This window comes from Aotus nancymaae, unplaced genomic scaffold (genome assembly GCF_030222135.1).
Source record: "Aotus nancymaae isolate 86718 unplaced genomic scaffold, 86718_ANA_hifiasm-v0.15.2.pri h1tg000008l, whole genome shotgun sequence".
NCBI lineage: Eukaryota > Metazoa > Chordata > Mammalia > Primates > Aotidae > Aotus > Aotus nancymaae.
In genome coordinates, this window is record NW_026988419.1 from 58,801,968 (window position 1) to 58,820,319 (window position 18,352).

Genomic DNA, 18,352 nt, shown 5'->3' on the forward strand with positions numbered 1-18,352 from the left:
TTTACAAAATTCCTAATGCTAAATTATTAAATATTGATTAAAATATAATAGCACATCATTCAGGCTACACATGAAATGTCTCATTATTTTGTTTTTTTTTTTAACAGAAAAAAATAAGATCTATAAAAGTAAAATTTAGACAGACAAGGATTATATGCTTAAAAAACTTAACTGGAAGATAAGATAGGTCAAAGAGAAGATAGGTCAGAATTGAGTTAGGGGAAGATTTTATAGGCGCAAGAGCAATTAAGCAAGACATAAAAGAACAATAAATCTGACTACATAAAATTAACTTCTGGAATATTAAAAACAAAAATTTCTTTTTGATATTGTCAATCTTTTAATTTTTTAATTAATATTTTGGATAAAGAAAATGTGGCACATATACACCATGGAATACTATGTAGCCATAAAAAGGATGAATTCATGTCCTTTGCAGGACATGGATGAAGCTGGAAACCATCATTCTCAGCAAACTGACAAAAGAACAGAAAACCAGACACCACATGTTCTCACTCATAAGTGGGTGTTGAACAATGAGAACACGTGGACATAAGGAGGGAAGCATCACATACCAGGGCCTATTGAGGGGTGAGGGGGATTGGGGAGGGATAGCAGCGGGTGGGGGAATTGAGGAGGCGTAACATTAGGAGAAATACCTAGTGTAGATGATGGGGGCATGGATGCAGCAAACCACCATGGCATGTGTATACCTATGTAACAGTCCTGGGCGATCTGTACGTGCACCCCAGAACTTAAGGTACAAAATATATATAGTAAAAAAAGTAACAGATGCTGGCCAGGTTATGGAATAAAGGGAATGCTTATACAAAAATAAAAAATAAAAAAAGAAATGTCTCATTATTTTAATTGGTATTTGTAAGTACTTTAATAAATTGTTTATAAAACATACCAAGGAGTTAGGAAAAATCTCAAATGATTGGAAAAGAAACAGGAGTACATTTAACTGGATTTTTTTATTTTTAATAGAGACAGGGTCTCACTGTGTTGCCCAGGCTGGTCTAGAACTCCTGGGCTCAACCAATCCATTTGCCTCGGTGTCCCAAAGTACTGGGATTACATGCATTAGCCACTGTGCTTGGCTTTGAAGCATTTGTAACCCTTAATATAGAAATGTGAATTCTATTTTCTGAGAAAGATTCATAACACACAAAACTTTCAACTAAGAAATTAAAATTGTTTTGACTTTCTTATTAAAAGGTGTTGAATTTGTTATATGAAACAATTCATAAAATATTTCTAAGAAAACAGATTGTAAAAAATTCTGAAAGGACTAGTTTGTTTTGTTTTTAGTAATTATTTCTATATGTACTGTGTCAGTAATGCCATTTGTGTGCATAAAATGTGTTTGGGACAGCTAAATGTATTTGATATTTAATCTGAATGTGTGCTTCCATTTGACAAGGTTTAAATCTGCTTTAATTTTTGCAAGGTATGAACTTAAACAAGCGAGAACTAAATGAACATGTGGAATTTGAGTCTCAGACCTACTATGCTGCCTTTGCTGCTGAACTTGAGGCTTGTGCACAGCCAATGTGGGGACTCTTATCACATTGTAAAGTTAGGGTATGTTGGAAATATTTTTGTTAATATCTGTGTTTACTTTAATTATTTTAGAAAAAGACTTGTAAAAATATTGATTAGTTCACTTGTATATAATGTGCAGGGTTTAATTTTGTTTCAAATTGAATTCAGCTTTATGAAAGCTGACCTGAGGCAGTAATTTTTATTCTTAGGGAGTTTGGAATATATTATTATCAGATCTTTCCAGCCTGTTGCCATTATGAACAGTCTTTGGAACTTCATTGGTCTCCACATTCATCTTTATTGTTTCATTTATTATCAGTCGCCTAATGCTTCTTATCTTTCAAGGACTAGGATAGCCTTCAATAAAGTTTACACTTTTAAGATTCCAAGGGCAAAACAAGTATAAATTTCATAAAACATCTAGTTGTTGTTATGTATATTGTAATATATAATATTATAAGCATTGGTTTGATGGGTCTCCAGAAACCTTGGGCAGTCTAGACAAATGGAATACCCTGACCCAATTAAACTAAAGACTTGACTAAAATTTTGATATATGGACACCATGAAGTTCCAGCCAGTTATTTTATACCAGTAATCATGTTGGACAAGATTTTGTAGTGGAAATATTTTGAAGCCCTGGGTTCTAATCTTGGTTCTGCCTCTTTTTTTTACTTGGGTGACTTGGTCAGCTCATTTAAAAATAGTTGAATTTCTCAGTCTGTTTACTGACCTTTTAAAAACAAAGTGAAAGAGAAATGGGATAGTAAAGTCTGCTCTTTATTATTATGAAGCTCTCTTCCATCTACCATTTAAATATATGTGTTTCTTTAAGTAGATTTATACTTTCTTTTATTAGTTCAGCTATTCTCTAAATGCAGATGACTCTCAAGTTTGTTAGTCTTACTAGGTTGAAATTCATTCCCTCCCTCCCTCCTTCCATGTCCTTTCTCTCCCTCTCTCCCTTTCTCCCTCCCTCCCTTCTTCCCTTCCTCCTTCCCTCCTTCCTTCCTTCCTTCAAAGGGAGTTTTTCTGTTGCCCAGGCTGGAGTGCAGTGGCGCGATCTTGGCTTACTGCAACCTCCACCTCCCAGGTTCAAGCAATTTTCCTGCCTCAGCCTCCTGAGTAGCTGGGATTACAGGTGTGCGCAACCACACCTGCCTAAGTTTTATATTTTTAGTAGAGAAGGGGTTTCACTGTGTTGCCAGGTTCAAACTTCTAACAGGTCTGATCATTCAAGTAGATCCCCTTGTAGGTACATGAATTTTCACAGGTCCTGAATTAACTTTTAAAAATTATCTGTCCATACTATATTTCCTTTTGTGACCTTGTTGTCATTTAATGGTATTTTAAATTATGTAATTGTCCATTCTGGAAACTTTCTCCCCTTGCTATACTAGCTGTGTTCAGCCTGTAATCAGATACTGTGAATCTTTCTTTCATTCCTGAAATGTTCCTCTTCTGCTTCTTTCCTTTATTTCTATGTATTTTAAAAACATGGATTATTAAGGTAATTTCTTTTTTTAATATATATATATATATTATTGCACTTTAGGTTCTGGGGTACATGTACAGAACATGCAGGACTGTTGCATAGGTACATACATGGCAATGTGGTTTGCTGCCTCCATCCCTGTCACCTGTATCTGGCATTTCTCCCCGTGTTATCCCTCCCCAACTCCCTACTCCCTGCTGTCCCTCCCCTATTCCCTCCCAACAGACCCCAGTGTGTGATGATCCCCTCCCTGTGTCCATGTGTTCTCATTGTTCAACACCTGCCTGTGAATGAGAACATGAGGTGTTTGATGTTCTTTTCTTGTGTCAGTTTGCTGAGAATGATGGTTTCCAGATTCATCCATGTCCTTACAAAGGACATGAAGTCATCGTTTTTTATGGCTGCATAGTATTCTATGGTGTATATGTGCCACATTTTCCCTGTTCAGTCTATCATCGATGGGCATTTGGGTTGGTTCCAGGTCTTTGCTATTGTAAGCAGTGCCGCAATGAACATACGAGTGTATGTGTCTTTGTAATAGAATGATTTATAATCCTTTGGATATATACCCAGTAATGGGATTGCTGGGTCAAATGGAATTTCTATTTCTAGGTCCTTGAGGAATCGCCACACTGTCTTCCACAATGGTTGAACTAATTTACACTCCCACCAATAGTGTAAAAGTGTTCCTATTTCTTCACATCCTCTCCAGCATCTGTTGTCTCCAGATTTTTTAATGATTGCCATTCTAACTGGCGTGAAGTGGTTAGAATGGCAATCATTAAAATCTCAATGTGGTTTTGATTTGAATTTCTCTAATGACCAGTGATGATGAGCATTTTTTTTTTGTATGCTTGTTGGCCTCATATATGTCTTTGTTTGAAAAGTGTCTGTTCATATCCTTCACCGACTTTTGAATGGGTTTGTTTGTTTTTGTTCTTGTAAATCAGTTTTAGTTCGTTGTAGATTCTGGATATTAGCCCTTTGTCAGATGGGTAGATTGCAAAAATTTTTCCCCGTTCTGTTGGTTGCTGGTTCACTGTAATGATTGTTTCTTTTGCTGTGCAGAAGCTCTGGGTTTAATTAGATCCCGTTTGTCTATTTTGGCTTTTGTTGCCAGTGCTTTTGGTGTTTTCGTCATGAAGTCCTTGCCTATGCCTATGTCCTGAATGGTTTTGCTTAGGTTTTCTTCTAGGGTTTGCATGGTGTTAGGTCTTATGTTTAAGTTTTTAATCTATCTGGTGTTAATTTTAGTGTAAGGTGTCAGGAAGGGGTCCAGTTTCTGCTTTCTGCACGTGGCTAGCAAGTTTTCCCAAGATGGTTGTAGATATGTGGCATTGCCTCCAGGCCTCTGTTCTGTTCCATTGGTCTATATCTGTTTTGGTACCAGTACCATGGTACTGTTTTGATGACTGTAGCCTTGTAGTATAGTTTGAAGTCAGGTAGCGTGATGCCTCCACCTTTGTTCTTTTTGCTTAGAATTGACTTGGCTATGCAGGCTCTCTTTTGGTTCCATATGAAGTTTAAGGTGGTTTTTTCCAGTTCTGTGAAGAGGGTCATAGATAGCTTGATGGGGATAGCATTGAATTGTAAATTACTTTGGGCAGTATAGCCATTTTCACAATATTGATTCTTCCTAACCATGAGTGTGGAATGTTTTTCTATCTGTTTGTGTCTTCTCTTATTTCCTTGAGCAATTGTTTGTAGTTCTCCTTGAAGAGGTCCTTTACATCCTTTGTTAGTTGTATTCCTAGGTATTTTATTCTCTTTGTAGCAATTGTAAATGGCAGTTCGTTCTTGATTTGGCTCTCTTTAAGTCTGTTATTGGTGTATAGGAATGCTTGTGATTTCTGCACATTGATTTTTTATCCTGAGACTTTGCTGAAGTTGCTTATCAGTTTCAGGAGATTTTGGGCTGAGATGACGGGGTCTTCTAAATATACAATCATGTTGTCTGCAAATAGAGACAATTTGACTTTCTCCTTTCCTATTTGAATACCCTTTATTTCTTTTTCTTGCCTGATTGCTCTGGCCAGAACTTCCAATACTGTATTGAATAGGAGTGGTGAGAGAGGGCATCCTTGTCTAGTGCCAGATTTCAAAGGGAATGCTTCCAGTTTTTGCCCATTCAGTATGATATTGGCTGTGGGTTTGTCGTAAATAGCTTTATTATTTTGAGATACGTTCCGTCAATACCTAGTTTATTGAGAGTTTTTAGCATAAAGGCTGTTGAATTTTGTCGAAGGCCTTCTCTGCATCAATTGAGATAATCATGTGGTTTTTATCTTTGGTTCTGTTTATGTGGTGGATTATATTTATAGGCTTGCATATGTTGAACCAGCCTTGCATCCCCGGGATGAAGCCTACTTGATCGTGATGGATAAGCTTTTTGATGCGCTGTTGCCGTCGGTTTGCCAGTATATTATTGAAGATATTTGCATCTATGTTCATCATGGATACTGGCCTGAAGTTTTCTTTTCTTGTTGAGTCTCTGCCGGGTTTTGGTATCAGAATGATGTTGGTCTCATAAAATGATTTGGGAAGGATTCCCTCTTTTTGGATTGTTTGGAATAGTTTCAGAAGGAGTGGTACTGGCTCCTCTTTGTATGTCTGGTAAAATTCAGACAAAAAAATTTGGTTGGTAGGTTGCTAATGCTGCCTCAACTTCAGACCTTGTTATTGACCTATTATTCAGGGTTTCGACTTCTTCCTGGTTTAGACTTGGCATGGTGCAAGTGTCCAGGAATTTCTCTATTTCTTCCAGGTTTACTGGTTTGTGTGCATAGAGTTGTTTGTAGTAATCTCTGATGGTAGTTTGTATTTCTGTGGAATTGGTGGTGATATCCCCTTTATCATTTTTTATTGCATCCATTTGATTCTTCTCTCTTTTCTTTTTATTAATCTGGCTAGTGGTGTGTCTATTTTGTTGATCTTTTCAAAAAACCAGCTCCTAGATTTATTAATTTTTTGAAAGGTTTTTTGTGTCTCTGTCTTCTTCAGTTCTGCTCTGATACTAGTTATTTCTTGTCTTCTGTTAGGTTTTGAGTTTTTTTGATCTTGCTCCTCTGTCTCTTTCAATTTTGATGATAGAGTGTCGATTTTAGATCTTTCCTTGCTTCTCATGTGGACCTTTATTGCTATAATTTTTCCTCTAGACACCACTTTAAATGTGTCCCAGAGATATTGGTATGTTGTTTCTTCATTCTCGTTGGTTTTGAAGAACATCTTTATTTCTGCCTTCATTTCATTGTTTATCCAGTCAACATTCAAGAGCCAGTTGTTCAGTTTCCATGAAGTCGTACAAGTTAGCTTGTTAATCCTGAGTTCTAATTTGATTGCACTGTGGTCTAAGAGACTGTTTGTTCTGATTTCTGTTCTTTTTGCATTTGCTGAGGAGTGATTTACTTCCAATTATGTGGTCAATTTTAGAGTAGGTGTGATGTGGTGCTGAGAAGAATATCTATTCTGTGGATTTGGGGTGGAGAGTTCTGTAGATATCTATTAGGTTTGCTTGGTCCAAATCTGAGTTCAAGTCCTGGATATCCTTGTTAATTTTCTGTCTCTTTGATCTGTCTAATATTGAGAATGGAGTGTTAAAGTCTCCCACTATTATTGTGTGGGAGTCTAAGTCTCTTTGTAGGTTGTTAAGAACTTGCTTTATGTATCTGGGTGCTCCTGTATTGGGTGCATATATATTTAGGATCATTAGCTCTTCTTGTTGCATTGACCCTTTTACCATTATGTAATGCCCTTCTTTGTCTCTTTTGATCTTTGTTGGTTTAAAGTCTCTTTTATCAGAGACTAGGATTGCAACTCCTGCTTTTTTTTGCTGTCCATTTGCTTGGTAGATCTTCCTCCATCCCTTTATTTTGAGCCTATGTGTATCCTTGCACGTGAGATGGGTTTCCTGGATACCGGACACGAATGGATTTTGACTTTTTATCCAATTTGCCAGTCTGTGTCTTTTGATTGGGGCATTTGGCCCATTTACATTTAAGGTTAATATTATGTGTGAATTTGATCCTGCCATTTTGATGCTAGCTGGTTCTTTTGCCCATTAGTTGATGCAGTTTCTTCATTGTGTCTATGCTTTTTACCATTTGGTACATTTTTGGATTGGCTGATACTCTTTGTTCCTTTCTATGTTTAGTGCTTCTTTCAGGAGCTCTTATAAGGCAGGCCTGGTGGTGATGAAATCTCTGAGCAATTGCTTGTTCATAAAGGATTTTATGTCTCCTTCACTTATGAAGCTTAGTTTGGTTGGATATGAAATTCTAGGTTGAAAGTTCTTTTCTTTAAGGATGTTGAGTATTGGCCCCCACTCTCTTCTGGCTTGTAGGGTTTCTGCTGAGAGATCTGCTTTGAGTGAGATGGGCTTCCCTTTGTGGGTAACCTGATCTTTCTCTCTGGCTGCCCTCAGCATTTTTTCTTTCATTTCAACCCTGGTGAATCTGATGATTAGATGCTTTGGGTTTGCTCTTCTTGAGGAATATCTTTGTGGTGTTTTCTATATTTTCTGGACTTGAATATTGGCTTGCCTTGTTAGGTTGGAGAAGTTCTCCTGGATAATATCCTGAAGAGTGTTTGCCAGCTTGGATTCATTCTCCCCATCACATTCAGGTACACCTATCAAACGTAGATTAGGTCTTTTCACGTAATCCCATATTTCTTGTTGGCTTTGTTCATTTCTTTTCACTCTTTTTTCTCTCATCTTGCCTTCTCATTTTATTTCATTGAGTTGATCTTCAATCTCTGATATCCTTTCTTCTGCTTGGTCAATTCATCTGTTGCAGCTTGTGTATGCTTCGCTAAGTTCTTGTGTTGTGTTTTTCAGCTCCACCAGTTCATTTATATTCTTCTCTAAGCTGTTTATTCTCATTAGCATTTCGTCAAACCTTTTTTCAAGGTTCTTAGTTTCTTTGCATTAGGTTAGAACATGTTCTTTTAGCTCAGAGAAGTTCGTTATTACCCACCTTCTGAAGCCTGTTTCTGTCAATTCATCAGACTCATTCTCCATCCAGCCTTGTTCCCTTGCTGGTGAGGATTTTTGTTGCCTTGGAGGAGGAGAGGCATTCTGGTTTCGGGTGTTTTCATCTTTTTTGCGCTGGTTTCTTCCCATCTTTGTGGATTTATCTACCCGTGGTCTTTGTAGTTGGTGACTTTCGGATGGGATCTCTGAGTGGACATCCCTTTTGTTGATGATGAAGTTATTTCTTTCTGTTTTTTAGTTTTCCTTCTAACAGTCAGGCCCCTCTGCTGTAGGACTTCTGGAGGTCCACTCCAGACCCTGCTTGCCTGGAGATCACCTGCGGCAGCTGCAGAACAGTAAGGGTTGCTGCCAGTTTCTTCTTCTGTTATCTTTGTCCCAGAAGGATACCCACCAGATGTCAGCCTGAGCTGGTCTTTGTGGGGGTTGGACCCATGGAGCCAGATCACCTGGCTCACTGTTTCAGCCCCCTTTTTTTCAGTTGAATGGGCTGCTCTGTCTCCCAGGCATTACAGGCACCTTTTGAAACAGCTGGCCAGATTTGTGTGAGTTTTTGTGTGGAGACTCACTGTGCTGGCTGAAACAGCTGTGCTGGAAACTCATGGTGCTTTTCTGCCTGGGAATCACCTGGTCTGTGGACAGTAAAAACTCGTTTGGAAATGCGATGATCACTCACCCTCTGTGTTCTCACTGGGAACTGAACTCCAGAGCTGTTCCTATTCAGCCACCTTGGATGTGTCCCCTATTAAGGTAATTTCTTAACTGATTTTCCTGTTTCTAGACTCTTTCTGCTGTAATCTATCTCAACACCAAGTTACTTTTCTAAGCTCTACATGTTTTCCTTTCCTTTACTTAAAAATCATTCAGGTTTTCCTCAGTCTACAGGATTATATCTGCTTTTTCTATAGAGACATTTAAAATTCTCCACTTGCTTTCATAATTCATTATCTTTTTTTTTTTTTTTTTTTTTGAGACAGAGTCTCACCCACTGTGCTGCCCAGGCTGGAGTGCAGTGGTGTGATCTCAGCTCACTGCAAACTCTGCCTCCTGGATTCCAGTGATTCTTCTGCCTCAGCTTTCCAAGTAGTTGGGATTACAGGTGTGCACCACCATGCCTAGCTAATTTTTGTATTTTTAGTAGAGATAGGGTTTCACCATGTTGGCCAGATGGTCTCAAACTCCTGACCTCAGGTGATCAGCCCATCTCAGCCTATAATTCATGTTCCTATACCCCCCTCCCTCCATGCCTTTATTGGATTGATTAATATTCCTCTACATGTGGTGTCCTTTCTTGATTCCTGTGCTTTTGTTCAAGCTAGGCTTTTTCTTTGGCATATGCTCTTTCATTCTATTTTCTTGGCTCAGTGCTTTTCTTGCATGAGAGTTATCTTGGAAGCTTAAAGAGTACCTATGCAAAAGCCCCAGTGTGAGAGGTTTTGATTCGTTTGATATGCAGTGGGACCTGGGTAGTGATTCTAAACAATATGATGAACAACTAATATTTACTCTTCAAAATTTTAAAGTTTTCTTCAAAAATTCTCAAGACTCAAATATATAATCTCCTTTATTCCTCCAGTCAGATTTGTATTTATAGTGTACTTTAATTTCCACTGTAGCATTTATCAAGAAACTGTCATGTGATATGAGGTTTGATTGTTCATTCATTCAAAAAATATATGCCAGACACTATCTAGATAGATGCTTAAGTCTTTGGAGTTGAGTATCAGAGAATACCTTTATGAAGAAAGGATATGAAGGAGCCAATTCTGTGAAGATTAAATTGGGGTTAGTGGTGGTGGTGGGAGAGGTAGGATGGTGATTGGTCCTTTTAAGGAATTTGTAGCATATATCTGAGATATATTCAGAATTTGTGGCTGGAACCACAGAGTAAAACAAGGTGGAGTTGGAGAGATAGGCAGAGATCAAATTATTATTGCAGATATTTGCAGATCATGTTAAGGATGCTTGTATTCCATTTTAAGGAGAAGCCACTGAAGATTTTTAAGCACGGGTTTGATGTGATCAGATTTGCACTTAAAAGATCATTCTGTTCCTGGAGAAGACTGGATTTGAGTGGGAATATGGTAGGTGGGAAGCAGCAAGACCAGGAGTAAATAGACCCATTAAGATACTGTGATAAATTGATCTCATTTATATGTAGAATCGAAAAAAGTTGAAGTTATAGAAGTAGAGAGAAGAATGGTGGTTTCCAGAAGATGGGCCTGAGGGAGTGGGAAATGGGGAGATTTTGACCAGAGTTCAAAGTTTTAGCTAGAGAAGAGGAGTAACTTTTTGAAATGTATTGCACAGCATGGTGACTGTAGTTAATAATAATGCATTTTACATTTTGGAATTGCTAAAGGAGTAGATTTTTAATGGTCTCACTACAAAAAATAAGTGTCTGAGGTGATAGATGTGTTAATTAGCTTGATATACTCATCCCACAATTGTGTGTGTGTGCGTGTGTGTGTGTGTGTGTATCACATTGTACCCCATAAATACATTCGGTTATTATTTCTCAGTTAAATAAAAGGATGCTATTGTCTAAGCATGAAGTTCAGGTAGCATATATCTGAGATATATTCAAGGTATATTTTGGATATTCAAGATGTATTTTGGAGGTAGAATCTATAGGCTTGTACATAATTGATGAGGGAGGGAGACTTTTGACAAATTGTGTATGAAGTGCTATTTATAAAGGTAGTAAAGATGAGAGAAAATTGGGTTTAGAGATATCAGAGTTAGCTTTAAATAGGTTAAGTTTGAGATGCCCTTGAAACATCCAAGTAGAAATAGTGAATAGGAAGTTGACTATATGAGTCTCATACTCGAAAAGTAAGTTTGCACTGAGGTTATATATACATTCTAGACTCTTTGACATATAGAAGATATTTATCACCAAGGGATGGAATGAGATTAAATAGGGAGAAGAGAGATGTGAACCCTGAAGAAAGGACTGACATTTAGATATTAGGGATAAGGTGAAGAGAAAAATCAGAAGAATGCCGTGTCATGTATGTAAGCCAACGGAAGACAGATTCCTTAAAGTGGGTTGATGTGATACTGATATAAAAAGAGCAGTATTTTAAGAAGATTATTCTGACTACTGTGTTTAGGGTGAATTTGAATTATGAGGTGCTAGGGTTATGCTTATCTCTTTGATAATGAAAAATCATTGTTTCCAGGCAGTAGTTCATATTTCAGCTTTGAAGGCTAGGATTACAATGTGGTATGGTTCTCCTAACCTATGAAGTAAAGAGAACAGAGAGAAAACAGGCTCCTGTTGTCCTGGCAGTATCTGAGAGAGTAACTTCTTGGTTATAGGAGCATCTGGTTCCTAGATCAGACATTCTGTTGCTGGGCACTTACACTATGTGAGACATTGTTCTAGGCACTTCTAATACATTCTTATCTAACCTTCATTGTATCTCCTATAAAGTACATGGCATCATTCTGTTCTTTCAGAGGTTAAATAACTTGTTACATAGCTACAAGTAGAAGCTGAATTTGGAAGCAAATTCATCTAATTTAAAAACCAGTGCTCTCTATCACTTTGCTGTATTGTTTTTAAAGCAAGAATGTCCAAAGCTTTTTAGTTGCAGTGCTGTCAGGGTTTAGAAGTATAAACTGGAAGAAACACTATTATTTATAGGAAAAAAATATTTCTCTTTAAATTTTTTACTGTAAAATATAAAACTTAAGGTTTAAGTAATTTAAAGGAAATTTCACTTGATAAATTACTGTCTTTGATTGCACTGAATGCTTTTTTTTTCTGGACACAGAGTCTCTCTGTGTTGCCCAGACTGGAGTGCAGTGATGCTGTCTCGGCTCACTGCAACTTCTGCCTCCAGGGTTCAAGTGATTCTCCTGCCTCAGTCTCCCAAGGAGCTGGGATTACAGGCGCCCACTACCACGCCCGGCTAACTTTTGCTTTTTTAGTAGAGATGGGGTTTCACCATGTTGACCAGGTCGGTCTTGAACTCCTGACCTTGTGATCCGCCCTCCACGGCCTTTCAAAGTGCTGGGATTACAGGTGTGAGCCACCGTGCCCAGCCAAATGCTATTTGATTCTTGAAAACATTAAGGGCTAGTTAAAAAAGTAATACTAGCACTTTGAGATTTGGAGACCATCTTGGCTAACACAGTGAAATCCTGTCTCTACTAAAAATACAAAAAATTAACTGGGTGTACTGGCACGTGCCTGTAATCCCAGCTACTCAAGAGGATGAGGCAGGAGAATCACTTGAACCTGGGAGGCAGAGGGTGCAGTGAGCCAAGATTGCACCACTGCACTCCAGCAGGGCAACAGAGTGAGACTCCATCTCAAAAAAAAGAAGTAAGACTACCCGGATAGCTCAGTCAGTAGAGCATCATACTTTTAATGCTAGATTAACTAACAACATGAAGATTGGATAAAGGGATGACACATTTCTAGAATTTTACTGATGTTTGTTTTCTGAGGAGAAAAGCTGCAAAATTTTCATCCAGTGGCAACTACAGGTTACTGCAGACTTGTTAGAAGATGAATGTGGTCTTGACTCTTTGAAGCACTTAACTACTTGTGAGACATAGTATTAAACTACGATACAGAGCATTGTATTTTCATCATTTCACTTGCCTCTTTAGAACAGTACTGGGAAGTAGGTCATATTATGTCCATTTTTTACATATAGAGAAACTGAGACTCATAAAATGTAAGTAATTTGCTCAAGGTCATAAAACGAGTAAGTCAGCAGGCATACAGACTTTTGAGGATGGGGGTGGTAGTAGTAGGAAGATAGGAGAGAGACAGTCAGAACATGATTACCAAATATGCTGTATTTAGGACTGGAATTAACTGGTCACTTTTTTAAAGACTGTTAATACCTACTTGTCAAATTGTTCTCCAGAAGGGTGGTGTACCAGTTTACACTTGCGCTAAGTGCCTGTAATGGTATCCCATTGCCCAAATGCTTGACAAAATGGGAGAACATTGGTTTTAAAAGTTTATCTATCTGTGAATTACCTGCTACTTTAGTTTGGTTATGACAGATTATTTATGATAACTTATAAGTGCCATTAATTTTTTTCAGTGAGAGGTGTGAAGTAGAATATATAAAATAATATTTTATAGAGATAAATCACAGATGGCATAGATTAAAGCAGGATGAGGATGCTAGAAAGGTGACTAGGTAAGTGATTTTGGTCTGGATTGTGGCAATGGAAATAGGCATGAAGCTATATGATAATGTCAAGCAAGAATTGACAGGACATGGAGATGAGTGAGGTGAAGGAGAAGTCAAGAATGAATGTGAGACTTTCAGCTTTTTAAAAAGACATATTTATATAATTTACACAAGTGGCTGATGAGTTTAACACATGTGGCTTTGATGTTTTCTGCACTTACACGTTATATATTGATGCCTCAAAGTATCTTTTTTATAACTTTTAAAAAAATGGAGATAAAATTCACCATCTTAACCATTTTGAAGTGTGTACTATTCATTTGTTTATAGTATATTCCCAAAGTTTACAACTACTACCACTATCTAATTCCAGAGTATTTCCATCGCCCCCCAAAAGAAATTGCATCCTCCCAGTTCCAACCTCCCCTCATCTCTTGGAAACCACTAATCTACTTTTCAGTCTTTATAAATCTACCTAATCTGGACATTTCATATAAATGGAATCCTGTAATATGTGGCCTTCTGTGTCTGGCTTCTTTCACTTAATGTAATGTTTTCAAGGTTCAGCTCTGTTGCAGCACGTATCAGTACTTCATTCCTTTTTCTGGCTGAGTAATATTTTATTATATGGATATACAGCATTTCATTTGTCCTTTTATCAGTTGACAGATACTTGGGTTGATTCCACTTTTTGGCTGCTATGGGTAATGCTTCTGTGAGTGTTTATGTACATTTTTTCGTGTGAACATATATTTTTAGTTCTCTGGAAATATACGTAGGAGTGGAATAGCTTGGTCATATGATAACTCTATGTTTAACTTACTAAATAACTGCCAAACTTTTTTTTTCTTTTGCTTTTTGCTCAAGCTGGAGTGCAGTAGCGTGATTGTGGCTCATCACCTCCTTGAACTCCTAGGCTCAAGTAGCCCTTCTAACTCAGCCTCCCTCCCAAGTAGCTAGGGCTATAAATGCACGCCATCACTCTTGATTAATTAAAAAAATGTTTTTGCAGAGATAGAGTCTTTCCATGTCCCCAGCTAGTCTTGAACTCCTGGCCTCCAGTGATCCTTCTGCCTTGGCCTACCAAAGTGTTGGCATCACAGGTGTGAGCCATCGTGCCCAGCTGTAAACAGTTTTTCAAAGTAGCTGTACCATTTTACAGTCTTATCAGCAATATATAAGGATTCCAATTTCTCTACATCCTTGCTAACACTTTGTTTTACATTTTAAAAATTATGGCCTCCCTAGTTGATGTGAAATGATATCTCATTGTGGCTTTGATTTGCATTTTCCCATGATTAAACATCTTTACATTTGCTTATCAGGCATCTGTATGTTTTCTTGGGAGAAATATCTTTTTAAATCCTTTGCCTCTTTTTTTTTCTTTGTAAGCAAGCCTATCATTATTTCTATTTCTATTAAATTTAGAACTCACTTATTCTGATGGATCTGTTTTACCACAAGACATTGTAGTTGTCTTTTACAGTAGTCTTATTTCAAGTGACACACACATCATTTCTTCTTCCAAATTCTATTGTAAGTCAGGATAATCACAGGTTACTTACAGTCCACGTACGTTTTTAATTGTGTAAAATATACATAACATTTACAACTATTTTTAGCTATAAAATTCAGTGACTTGAAGTACACTTACAGTGTTGTACAACCGTCGCTGTTATCCATGTCCAGTACTTTTTCATCAGCCTCAAAGAAACTCTGTACCTATTAAACAGTAACATTAGGGAATTTATAAGAAATTGGGGGGCGGGGTTCTCTTGAAATAGAGTCTGATTTAAATCTATTTAAACTCTGTTACAGCTTTCATTCGTTTTTAGAAGCATATTATGAAAAAGAAAGCATATTGACTTGTTTAATTTTCATATTTGTCACCGGTTGTTAGTTTATGAAGGGACAATTTCTTGATATGGCAAATATAATAATCTCAAAAATATATACATTTTACCATTTTATTTACACACAGTGTATATACTATATATTACATATAATTTAATGTTGAAAATATATGTTTATATATTATAAATTTATTATATATAACTTACTATTTTAGGAAACTCAAGAATATACCCGAAATGTTGTTAGATATTGCCTTGAAGCTCTTCAAGACTGGTTTGATGCTATTAACTTCGTAGATGAGGTATGTATATTTTTTGATATATGTAAAGACATTTAAGAAAAGTGTTAGATTTCATTTAATGTTGAAAATAATGAATACCTTTTCATAGGAGAGGGAAGGAAGTCAGAATGAACATATTATTAGGCTTTGAAAAAGAGAAGTCTAAAGAGGAGGCTAGTTCTGTAGTTCTTTGACATTTAGGAATTTCTAGAGTACACTAATATGTCTGCTTATTTCCTAGAGAAGATTGGCATGAGTTCTTTTTCCATTATTAAATATATATGTCTCATTATTTCTCAGGAGTGAAAATTAGTTTCAGTTGAATATGTAAAAGTGCAATGCAAATGTGAGTAAGATAGGGGAGATTAATGAAAAGGGTATCACAGCTATATTAATGGGACAGTGTTCTGCTTGTCAGAATAGGAAAAGATGGACTTGAACAAAGGTGATTATTGTTAATATTGAGAAGAGCTGGCACAGACATGGTATGTATAAATTGAACAAATAATTGCTTTTAATAGCTGAGTTTATCATCAGAAACTCTTTCTTTTCCTCTTATGAGGTAGGGTCAGAATATGTTATATGCAAAAGAAAGATCTTGTTTCAGACAGCTCACCCTCATTTCATCTGATTTCTGAACCCTGGGCACACAGAACTGTTGCTGTGTGTTTCTATGTGTATGTGGAGGGCAGGCAAATTTTATCTCTCGTATGTTTTCCTTTCTTTCTGTTTTAAAAAATTTTGATACAATCACAAATTTATAGAAAAGTTGAGTGGACAAAGAACTTTCTATTCTTGAACCATTTGAGAGTTCATTTGTTGACTTGCTGCCTCACTACCCCCATGCATTTCAGTGTTTCCTTCAAAGAAGGATATTGTCTTATATAGCCAGAATGCCACTATAAAAATCATTAATATATTATTAGTATTTAATTCTTAGAACTCATTTATATTTTACCAGTTGTCCATGATATCTTTTATAGAAAAAGGATCTGGTTCAGAATTGCATTTTGTTATCATGTCTCTAGTCTCTGTCTGAGACATTTTCCCAGTCTGTCTTTGTACTTTAGGACAGTGACTTTTTTTTTCTTTTCTTTTTCTTTTTTTAAGACAGAGTCGTGCTCTGTTGCCCAGGCTGGAGTGCAGTGGTGTGATCTTGGCTCACTGCAACCTCCGCCTCCCATGATCAAGTGATTATCTTGTCTCAGCCTCCCAAGTAGCTGGGATTACAGGTGCGTGCCACCACACCTGGCTGATTTTTTTGGATTTTTAGTAGAGAGAGGGTTTCACAATGTTGGCCAGGCTGGTCTGGAACTCCTGACCTCAGGTGATCCACCTGCCTTGGCTTTCCAAAGTGCTGGGATTAATGGCATGAGCCATTGTGTGTGGCCAGGACAGTGACATTTTGAAGACTGTCTCTCAATGTGGGTTTGTTTCATGATTAGATTCAGATCATGTATCTTTTTCAGGAATATTACGGAAGTGATATTGTAGTCTTTTCATGGCATCCTATCTAGTAGTTTGTGATTTGTGTTCCACTAATGATGTTCTCTTTGATCACTTGATTAGGGTGGTACCTGCTAGACTCCTTCATCATAAAATTATCTTTTTTCTCATGTAATTAATAAAGTGTTTTGTGATCCAATTTTCAATTAATTCATTTATTTTTGTCTCTAGAGATTCATAGTTTCTATTTTATTTAATGGGTTATAAGCTGTTACTGTTTTTATTTGATGCTCCAGTTGTTTCAGATTTGGCCAGTGAGAGCCCCTTAAGCTAGTTTCTGCTTGTCCCATCATTTTTTGAGTACTTCCATGTTTTCTGGCCCACCAGGATGTTTTGGAGTCATAGTTTCCCCATCCATTCCTGGAATCAATCATTTCTTTATGGATCCCTGGTTACTTTTAGTGTAGGACAGTATTTAGAAAAATTTAGGTGCTACACGGACTCATTGCTATTGGGGTGTCACTGCTCCCAAGTCCTCACAGTGAACAGAGATTAGGAGTATATATACATAAATCTGTATACATATTTGCATCTACATTTATTTTTCTGTCCATAGAGAAAGCTATGAGTTCAAACTGGTATTTTTAATTCTTGTTTAACACTGTAGAATTTATTCTAGTTTTCTTCAATAGTGGGAAACCTGGTTTCTGTTATCTTTAATATATTTACTTATTTATAAATTTATGTTTATATATGACCAATCTCATATAAATATGAGAAGCAATTCTCATCTCAGTTGCCTCTCTTTCCTCTGCAATGGATGCCTTCTTTTCCCTGCTTTGACTCTGAGTCTGCATCCTATTCCACCTTCCCCCACACATGGACACCCTCCTAATCCTGCTTGGGCTCTGACTCCCCACCTTGGACTGCCTTTCTGTAGAGAAGTCCTGTTCACCTTCTTTGTGCTTGGAACTCCCACACTGGGCTTTTCCTCTTTTTGGATGCCCTCCTCATCCTGCCTTGGCTCTGATGCCTCCTGCCGGGCTCTTTGCACATGTGGATGATCTCCTCACCCAGCTTAGATTTTGATTCCTATTCCAGGCTGGCCTCCTGTATTGTTGCCCTCGTTACCTCAGTGAGGCTCTGATTCCCCATACCAGGTCAGTCGCCACATGGAGGCCCTCCTCACCCAGATTGGCTCTGATGCTCTACAGTGGGCTGCCCTGCTCTGTGGGTGCCCTTTGACTCTGCCCACATCTGATGCCCTATGCTAGGCCACAGCCCCTATGCCCAAGCATCCTCTGACATCTCAACCCCTCGACTACCCCGAAGAGTTGCCCTCCTCAGTTTGAGCTCTGACTTACTGCTCAGTTTCCTAACCTTTAGATGCTTATTTTACCCTACTCCCTCTCTTTACCTCCTAGTGGCTTTAGGAATGGTTTCAGAAGGGAAGAACCCTTTGTTATCTTTAGCTGTAATCCCTTCTGCCCTAAATTAACTTTTCTTCACCTCTCGTCACCCCTCCTCCAACATTTGTGTCAGCTCTTAGCCTTCAACCTGGATTTTGCCATTTGCAT

At 37.6% G+C, this 18,352-nt stretch overlaps 1 protein-coding gene across 8 annotated transcripts in view; it reads left to right on the forward strand.

Moving 5' to 3' along the window:
- Positions 1-18,352, forward strand: part of UBR3 (ubiquitin protein ligase E3 component n-recognin 3) — a 254,046-nt gene that overhangs the window by 72,981 nt on the left and 162,713 nt on the right. For all 8 annotated transcript variants that reach the window (XR_010341473.1, XM_064373357.1, XM_064373358.1 and 5 more), the window contains exons 10-11: positions 1,454-1,587; positions 15,264-15,350. Coding sequence is in view for 7 of the 8 variants with exons in the window: in XM_064373357.1 (XP_064229427.1) it covers positions 1,454-1,587; positions 15,264-15,350 (221 nt within the window). In the remaining variant the exon portion in view is untranslated. The remainder of the gene's footprint in view (positions 1-1,453; positions 1,588-15,263; positions 15,351-18,352) is intronic.